At 52.7% G+C, this 9,347-nt stretch overlaps 1 protein-coding gene across 1 annotated transcript in view; it reads right to left on the reverse strand.

Annotated features, from left to right (window-relative positions):
• Positions 1 to 9,347, reverse strand: part of JAKMIP3 (Janus kinase and microtubule interacting protein 3) — a 47,621-nt gene that overhangs the window by 15,689 nt on the left and 22,585 nt on the right. Inside the window, exons 4-8 of the mRNA XM_031063463.1 lie at positions 9,096 to 9,347; positions 3,362 to 3,577; positions 1,627 to 1,746; positions 659 to 805; positions 135 to 266 (exon numbers count right to left, since the gene is read on the reverse strand). The exon at positions 9,096 to 9,347 is cut by the window's right edge and continues 237 nt beyond it. Coding sequence (XP_030919323.1) covers positions 135 to 266; positions 659 to 805; positions 1,627 to 1,746; positions 3,362 to 3,577; positions 9,096 to 9,347 — 867 coding nt within the window. The remainder of the gene's footprint in view (positions 1 to 134; positions 267 to 658; positions 806 to 1,626; positions 1,747 to 3,361; positions 3,578 to 9,095) is intronic.

A 9,347-nucleotide genomic window follows, 5' to 3' on the forward strand; every position in this document is an offset into this window, starting at 1 on the left:
GGAATGCCTGCCAGGTTCCCCTGCTGCCCACTGTGCCCACCAGCACCCAGAACCTTGGGAAGAACCCCTTCCTTGGGCTCCCTGTGCTCTGCCCTTGGGCACCCTCACATGAGAACAGCAGCCTCTCATCTTACCTTGGAGAGCTCATCTATGATGTTCTGCTGCTCAATTACTTGTAGTCTCAGGAAATCCACTTCCCTTTCTTCCTGGCTGTGGTCAAGGTCATTTAGGGAGCTTGGTCTCCTAATTGCTCCACTTCTTTGCCTCTAGAATCCAAAAACCACAGGGCAGAGGAGGAAATGATCAGGAGGCTTTGCCAGGGACTTGTCTGGCCCGTCCCTTTACAGCAAGTAGAAGACATCTCTCTAATGGTTGCCCTGGCAGCTCTCCTGCTCCCTTTCTGCTGAGCCTCACATCCAGGCTCCAGATGGGCCAGAGGGTTCTGCTCCTCCAGCTGGAAGAGGGGCAGGGTCACAGGGGCAGATGAGGTGATTCTGGCAGGAAAGCTGAAGGTGAACCATAGAATGCCAGGTGAATTTGGGTTGGAAGGGAGCTGGCCAGAATGGAAGAGTTTCCCATGGAACCTGCAAGGGTGGGCCAATGCCTGGCTCGCTCAGCCCCACCACGTCCCACGTTCTCCCAGGAGCAAGGCACTCACCATGGCAATGTTCTCCTGGGTCACAAATTTCAGTTTGTTTTCCATTCGACGTAAGGCATGTGACAACTCCTCATTCTTCCTACTGAGGCGTTTGTTTTTGTCCAAAATGGGCTTATACTGACTTTCTGCTTCTCTGAGGCGTTTCAGCTGAAAGATAAGGGAAAAATAACACCTCTGGAGCTTTTTCATTAAATATATTACCTACTTTCTGTAACTATCACACTAGAAGTATTTTCTCCTGATGCAAAGCAGAGCTGATAAAAACTCTTGGGATTTTCCATTGGGAAGAGAGCATTCCCACATGAGAAGATATCGTTGTAGGGAGCCCCTGATGTGGGAATAATGTGCTTTGATTCTAATGGGTCCAGAAGGCTGAACAAATGCTTTATTAAGCTTTATTATATTACACTAACACTATCTATTAAAATTATACTGAAAAGATACTAAAGAAAAACTTGTGACTGTCTCCAGACAGTCACAACACAGCTTTTACGTAATTGGCTAATCAATCTAAACAACCATCATCAGAGTGCTATTAACAAATCACTTTTGGTAAACAATCTCCACAACACATTCCACATATGTCAAACAACAGGAGCAGCAAGTAGAGATAAGAGTTATTTTCTCTTCTGTTAGGTTTCTCACTGCCTTTCCCTCGGAGAAATCCTTGGAAAGTTGTGCCTGCTGCTCTTTGTGAAGAGAGCTGTGGCAACAATAAGATATTCTGCCTGTGTAGCAAACGTTCAATGTGGGGAATGTACTTTAAAAAAAAATACATAAAATTTGAGCTAATGCCATCTTAAAAATCCATTGCTGCACAAGCCAAGAGGAGAGTGACGCGGCCCAGCGCGAGCAGCGAGCTGAGCAGGAGGCAGGAGGAGGCAGCCCCTCGTTCCAGGCAGCACAGGAGCAACCCCGGGTGTTCCTGGGACAGGCACACGTCCCCAGCCTGGCCCTGCTGCACTCACCAGCTCGTTCCTCTCCTCCGACAGCAGCGCGTTCCTGTCCTCCAGCTTGCGGATGATCCCGCTCAGCTCCGCGATTTTCAGCTGGAAGCGCCGCGCGTCCTTTTCATCCAACTGCTGTTCCTAAAACAAAGATCAACTGCAAATAACTGTTCGTAAGTGCGCACGCAAGAGCACGTTGGCAAAGCTCAAACTTTTCCTTATCCCAAATGCAAACACTTTAAAATGTTACTGCGTGGAGCGTAACCCGTGGAACCCAAGTGACCATGGAAAGCTGCAGGGTGAGACCAATGGAAAGTCAGGTGTGGAAATGTAACAAAGAATGCAAATGCAGAGGTGTGTATATGCATATGTATGTGTAGATGCATATGCAAATACAAGGTCACAAATGTGACAATACAGATGTGCAAACACAAAGTTTACAAATGGTAAACTTGGAAACAACAGAAAATATCAAAACTGAAGGCCGTGTTCCAATGATGCCACTGTTGAACTGAGAGCTTCAGACACATTGCCCACTCTGAGGACTTGGTCATAAGAAACTGGTATTAAAATTACTGAATTACTGAACGGGGAAAATCCATGCAATTGTGCATTCAATAAGCTCTTCTTCCAGAAAGCTGTGGCCCATATGGGGTCCTGAAGGGTCACTCGTAAGGCTACAGGGGTAGCACTTTATCTGAGTGAAAATGCTTCAATCAAATTAGAAATGAATAGACATATAGGTAGATGTGTTCTTGTTCAGAATCAGAGGAGTTACAGCTACTGACAAACGTGACAGACTTTTCCCCTTCTCTAAGACTTTTTCTGGTCTTTGGCAGAAGTTGAATACAACTAGAGAGAGGCAAATTAGTGCCCACAAAAAAGTGCTGGTGGCACTTTTGGGAGGTCTAGGGTTCCTCATTCAACAGGTGCAGGAGAGGCTTGGGCCAAAGAATAAAACAGATTGGTTTGCTCAGGCATAAGTTTTACACTTGTACTGAGACAATCGAGGCTGTCGCAAAAGAAATCTTGATGAGGATCAGCAATGAGGACGACCTGCACACGTCAGAGGCACGAGGGCAGTTACTCGAGGGCTCTTCTGGGCAAAGGGGGGCCCCAGCAGGGAGGTGCCAGAGTTACACTGCAAAAGCCACTGTGGAGGGGTGATTCCAATCCAGTGCTCTGGCTCTTGCAGAGGACAAACAGCAGAGGATATGTGTTTGGTTCACTTTGCGTCCTGCTGGCAGTGAGCAGCAGCGCAGGGCTGCCCTGGGGGCTGCAGTTTCCATGCTGCCCTGCAGTGCCTTCCCCGTCCCCTCTGGAACTGGCCTCGTACGTCTGCTCCCCAAGCCCCAGCCCGCGCCTCCGAGAGCTTGCACACAAACAGCGCTTGGTGAGAAATGCATTTGCATCGTTTGTTGGCAGAGTCGTGTCAAACCGTCAAACTAAGGCGGGTGACTGAGCATGGCACAGTGAGGAAAAGGAGAGAAAGGACAGAGCAATTCCACCCTGCTGACAAAACCAAACCAAACCAAACCAAACCGACGGGGAAACAAAACGACAGAAAGCAAAAGCTCTCCCATGGCGAGGTTTGATTGGAAATCTCAAGGGTTTGGGCACACAAAAACCAGAGCACGAGCAGGTGCCTCAGGAGCCCTGCACAGCCATGGGACAGCTCTTGCTCCAGGGTGCACTCATCAAGATTCTGCCACTCGTTTGGTTGCTCGTTCAGGTGAAACCACGTGGAAGTGCTTACGGGGCTTCCCGAATGATCTGAAGCGTCTCCTGCACCACTTGCATAAGGAAGTTCCCGCTTGGGGCTGCTCAGATGCCGGTCAGACTCTTTGAGCTGGGACAGTTGTTCATCTAAAGCCTCCTTTTGGAGCTGCAGTCTCTGAGCATGCCCGGCTCGCACCCCTAACTCTCTCTCCAGCACGAAGACTGCTCTGTCCTTAAACTTAATCTCCTCCATCTACAAGGAGAACAGAACACAGTCACACAGGGCAGGGCAGCACCCGGGCACCACAGCACCGCTGCCCTGCCACCACAGGGACAGGGACAGTGACAGTGAGCACTGGGCACAGCACCGCTGCCCTGCCACCACAGGGACAGGGACAGTGAGCACTGGGCACAGCACTGCCACCCTCAGTGACAGTGACAGGGCTGCAGCACTGCCCCTCTCCGGGGCCACCCAGCAGGAAATCCCTCCTTCGGCAGGCAGCTGGCAGTGAAATACTGGGAAACAGCCTGAAATCCTATCACCGCCTCAGAACAGCTTAACAAAAATTAAGTCTTGACATTCACATCACACTTGGATTGCTTCACTCAAACACTTCAAAGATTCTGCAGTGTTTTTCTTGGATGTGACCTCTAGAAAAAGTGTATTAATAATTTTTAAAGAAAAATATTGAAACCTCAGTATCCTTTACATTTTCAAAATTCCTAGAAGAAATATGAATTTTTAAAATTTTTTAATCAAAAGTCTCCCTTGTGAGCAATTCCTTTTCCATGAGAGGTTTTACTTACACATAATAAACACTATGCAAAATCACAAAGTGCTTAAATGACAAATGCCCAGTGACCTCTAACACTCTCCTTCCCTGTTTGCCTGTGCAAGGGCCTGTGCACACCCCATGGGATCAGCCAGGATCCAACCCCTGGGGTCTGCTTGGAGTTCACCAGGGCAGCTGGGTCCTGCCAGTGAGGGAATCCCTGATGCCAGCCCAGTGAAGGAATCCCTGATCCCAGCCCAGCTGATCCCAGCCCAGTGAGGGAATCCCTGATCCCAGCCCAGCTGATCCCAGCCCAATGAAGGAATCCCTGATCCCAGCCCAGTGAAGGAATCCCTGATCCCAGCCCAGCTGATCCCAGCCCAGTGAAGGAATCCCTGATCCCAGCCCAGCGAAGGAATCCCTGATCCCAGCCCAGCTGATCCCAGCCCAGTGAGGGAATCCCTGATCCCAGCCCAGCTGGGCGGGGGTGCTGCCCACGCTGGACGCCCAGGCCCAGCCCGAGTGGCAGGGGTTGCACAGAAGGCAGCAATCACACCCATCCCTCAGGGGTCTGCCAGCTGCTGTCAGGCTCCAGAAACACAAGATTTTTGCCATTGCTTTTTGAGATGTCAGACATTTAATTTCAGCGGTCAGTTTTTGAACCTGGCCTGCTTCAAATAAGAACATTTTGCCTTCTAAGAGCTGTGATAATACTTTTATCTCTGCTTTGTCTGTAAACCTGGGAAAAATGACACAGAGAATCAACAGTCACTCCAAGGATTTGTTTGCAATAATTGCCAGTGTAGCTCACCCAGGGCAGGTCAGCCAGGTACCAGGAGAGCAAAATGGAGCAAATCAAAGAGATTTTGGGTGCCATTGACTAACCACGCTTTCAACAACGTCTGTGACAGCAGCGTCTGCTGACTTTGAATGAAACAAAGACACAGGTACTTCCAGAGCACCTGAGGTCTCTCTGCTAAATGCCTAATGAGGAAAAAATCTAAATGGATGCACAGGTGAAAAGGTAACACATCATCAAATGATTATTTGTATAAAATAAGCAGAATATTGGGTAGTTAACTCTTATTCATATAGAGACAAAGACATATTACAACAAAGGCAACACATGAAATTGGGAGGAACAAAGAGATCAGAAAACACAAAACATTTCACTAATGGCTTGTTTTCCAGAACAAAAAGAAATCCCTAAACATAACCTTCACAGACCACAAGCAAATCTCAGCACTGACATCTTCCTTCACCTGAGTAAATCCCCACACATGACACATGCCCAAGTTTGGTGCCTGCAGCCACTGACAGACAGAGACAGCGTGGAAACAGCACAGATGGGAGGGAAAGGTGTGCCTCGGCACGGGGGGAGAGGAAGGGAAGGCAGGGCAGGGGGTCCCAGAACTCACTGGCAGTGCTGCGGGTCCGTGGGCACGCTGCCCTCGGGCAGGGCCAGCCTGGCCTCATGCTGGGCTCTGCTGGGCTCTGCTGGGCTCTGCTGGTGCCGGACCAGGCTCTGGCTCCCGTCCCTGCTCCCACCCTGGTGCTCCGGAGCGGGGAAGGGGCGGCAGCACAGAAGCACCCACCCACCCATCCATTCATTCATTCATCCATCCATCCATCCATCCATCCATCCATCCATCCATGCACCCACCCACCTCCGCACCCACCCAGGCACCTGCAGGCGCCCGCCGCACTCAGAGCTGCACGGATGTTGATGAATATTTAAGCTCCGTGCTCAGGGAGATGTGCTGCTCCTCGCTGCCCCTGCAGCTCCAGGCCTGGAGCCCTGACTCTGTTATTAAAGTTAGTATTGCCGTCCTGTTCCAACCCAGGCTCAGGGCCCTGGCTGGGGCATCTGTCCCTGCCAGCTTCCCGGGGCCCCTGCAAGCTGACTGATGCTGTCAAAAATGGATCAAAGGCAGCCCCAGGCAGGGGGCACACAGGAGAAGCCCTGTCCATGGCAGGCACATCTCCCCACGGTCTGGGCTGGCAGCAGGACATGGCAGGAGAGCTGTCCCAGCCTCGATGAGGCTGCCAGGGCGCTGGCACCTGGCTGATGGGCTGAGCTGGCACCTGGCTGATGGGCTGAGCTGGCACCTGGCTGATGGGCTGAGCTGGCACCTGGCTGATGGGCTGAGCTGGCACCTGGCTGATGGGCTGAGCTGGCACCTGGCTGATGGGCTGAGCTGGCACCTGGCTGATGGGCTGAGCTGGCACCTGGCTGATGGGCTGAGCTGGCACCTGGCTGATGGGCTGAGCTGGCACCTGGCTGATGGGCTGAGCTGGCACCTGGCTGATGGGCTGAGCTGGCACCTGGCTGATGGGCTGAGCTGGCACCTGGCTGATGGGCTGAGCTGGCACCTGGCTGATGGGCTGAGCTGGCACCTGGCTGATGGGCTGAGCTGGCACCTGGCTGATGGGCTGAGCTGGCACCTGGCTGATGGGCTGAGCTGGCACCTGGCTGATGGGCTGAGCTGGCACCTGGCTGATGGGCTGAGCTGGCACCTGGCTGATGGGCTGTGCTGGCACCTGGCTGATGGGCTGCCCAGGCAGGAGGGGACAGGGTGGCCCTGGCTGTGCCAGCCCTGGGAGAAGGGCTCGGGCACAGGGCACACACACACAAACCCTGCTCGTTCCCCTCCCTGAGCAGAGCCAGCCCCACTGCCCCCTGTCCTGGGCACCCAGCAGCAGCACTGGGCCCTGGAAGGTTTGGGCTGGGAGGCAGCTGGAGCTCAGCTTGGTGCAAGCCCAGAGGAGCCACCAGTGCCACTGGGGAACCCAGGAATGGGGCAGGGGCTGTGCAGGGCTCCTGCTGGAGGCACAAACCCCACAACAGCTCCCACAGAGGCCCAGCCCAAGCCCAGGAAATATTAACTCCTTGTTTAGGTACACAGAGAAAAACGTTGTTAAAAGCTGGCCCGTGAGACATGAAAGGAACCCCTCAGAATGAGGAGGTTTCCTGACCCTCCTAAGCAGAGCAGTAATGTTGTCTGGCTTTCATATACAACAAAATCCTTCAGCCCAGGTTTAGTTGGGGAAAAAATGTGGTAAACGAGGGTCAAACCACAAATGGCTGAGAAATCCTTAGGTGGAAGAAGGAACAATTCACCTTGAACATGTGTCTACCTTTCAGGTGCTGAGCCACCTTTATGACCCCAGATATGGGGGATCTCAACACACGAGGGAATCCAATGCAGAGGGTAAAGACTAAATCAATCACCAATAAAATCAATATTTAAAAATCAGCTTCCTACCCTTTACATCAGACATCTTCACTAATTTAGCACAGTCTGGCAGAGCTCAGGGTCTCTGAGAGCATCAGGATAAATCACGGCATCAGGTAAAGTCATGGCATCAGGTCATTTCATTGGTGCAGTGAGCCAATCTGGCTCTTTCAAGCAGGAACTTTAAAAAGTTTGATTTTCAAAGGCAGTTTAGGTAACATCCCATTGAACGACTCTGTTCCCTGTAACTAAGACCACATTTATTTAACAGCTTCTACATTAAAGGCATTAGTGGGGACTTTCCACGTGATGCAGCAAGTTTATTTAGGATGTCCATTAGCCCCCCATTCACTGTGCTGTCTGAAATCAATGCACCAGTGATGCATGCCTAGAGGAGAATGTACTTACACTGCAGGATATTTGAACAGCATCAATAGAGCAGTTGGTTGTAAATTATTTTCAATATCCTCTTCATAAAAATAAAATAATCTATGAAAAAGCCTTAACAGCCTAAAGTCTGAGAGAAGAGGAGGCTAAATAAAGGCAGGGGACACTCCAGCGCTGGTGTGCCAGTCCCTGCAGGCCCTGTGGGGTCAGGGCTCAGGTGATGCTGTACAGCATCCCCAGGGCAGGGCTCCTGCAGGGTCTCTGCAGCCTGGTCACACTGCCAGCCCTTCATCTGGGGCCAGGCTGCAAGCTCCTGGGGCATTTTAAATGTGTTTGGGGTTTGGTAGCAGCTAAGGGCTAATGGCTTAGAAGAGACCTGGGTGGGTCTGTGCCAGGACACCGAGGCTGTGAAGCAGCATGGCAGACACAGAACGATGGTGACAGCACACAGATACTGAGACAAGACCCAAACACTCATCCTGAGGCCATGGCTGTGTCCCCAGGGCAAGCAGCACCCTCAGGGCTCAGGTGTGGGTCCCAGGGCAGGGGCTGGGACAGCAGCAATGGACCCCTGAGCCCCTGCAGGTGCTGCTGGCCTGCCAGGCTCTGCTGCAGAGCCTTCCCTGCCAGGGAGCTGCCTCCCTCCCTCCTTCCCACAGGGATTTCCCCCTTTTCCAAGCACCACCACCCCTCCAACCTCCCCAGCCAGGTCCCAAAGCCACAGAGGTGAAGCTGCTGCCTTTGAGAGTGGAGCTGCTGCAGCTGAGGATCAGGTGCTGGGTTAGTGAGGGCAGGCTGGGCAGCCACACACAGAGAGTCCCTGAGGGCCAGCTGAGCAGGGCCAGGTGAGAGCCCAGCCCCCTGCTCAGGTGGGAGCCACACAGGAGCAGAGCCAGCCCTGTCCTGGGGAAAACCACCACGGTGGGCATGGAGAGAGCTCCTCCTGCATGCCCTGCTGCGCGGGGAGCACTCAGGGGTGCAGACAAAGGGCATTTGGGGTTGTGTGAGCCTCGCTATGGGATGTTCATGGGAACCAGCAAAGGCAGGGAAAGGGAGGGACCAGGTGGATCAGGAGGGAAGGCTTGGTGAGGAAGCAGAGGCATAACCCAAGACACATTACTGTTGTAGCCCTCCCCTGCCCAGCCAGGAGCCTGAGGGCTCTTCCTGCTGCCTTTAACGTGAACAGCATCCACGGGCTCTCACACGGATAGAGAAGTTTCTCACAAAACATCCTAACACTTTTAAAAACCACTTTGCCCTTTCTGCTAATAGATGTAAACAGGAGCAAGCCCAGGGTCTCCACCCCCGCCCGGAGAGGCCAGCTCTGGCCATGTCCCCCAGGACACGGCTCAGAGGAGCAGAGAGCAGCACGTACCAGCCTGCGGATCTCGCGCTCGCACTCCCTCTTGATGCGGGTGATCTCCTCCTGGTGCAGGTGGTACACGCTCCTGATCTCGGCTGCCTTCATTTTGTCAGCTTGGATCACCATCGTCAGGGCCTCCTCCACCTGCTTCTTGGCGCCCTTCAGCTCGGAGATCTCCTGCTGCATTTTGATTTTCTCCACCTCGAAGCCCTTCTTGGCCTCCTCCTTGGCCTCGCTCAGCAGCACCGTCTTCACCTTGTCGGG

Source organism: Geospiza fortis, unplaced genomic scaffold (genome assembly GCF_000277835.1).
Source record: "Geospiza fortis unplaced genomic scaffold, GeoFor_1.0 scaffold298, whole genome shotgun sequence".
NCBI classification, from domain to species: domain Eukaryota; kingdom Metazoa; phylum Chordata; class Aves; order Passeriformes; family Thraupidae; genus Geospiza; species Geospiza fortis.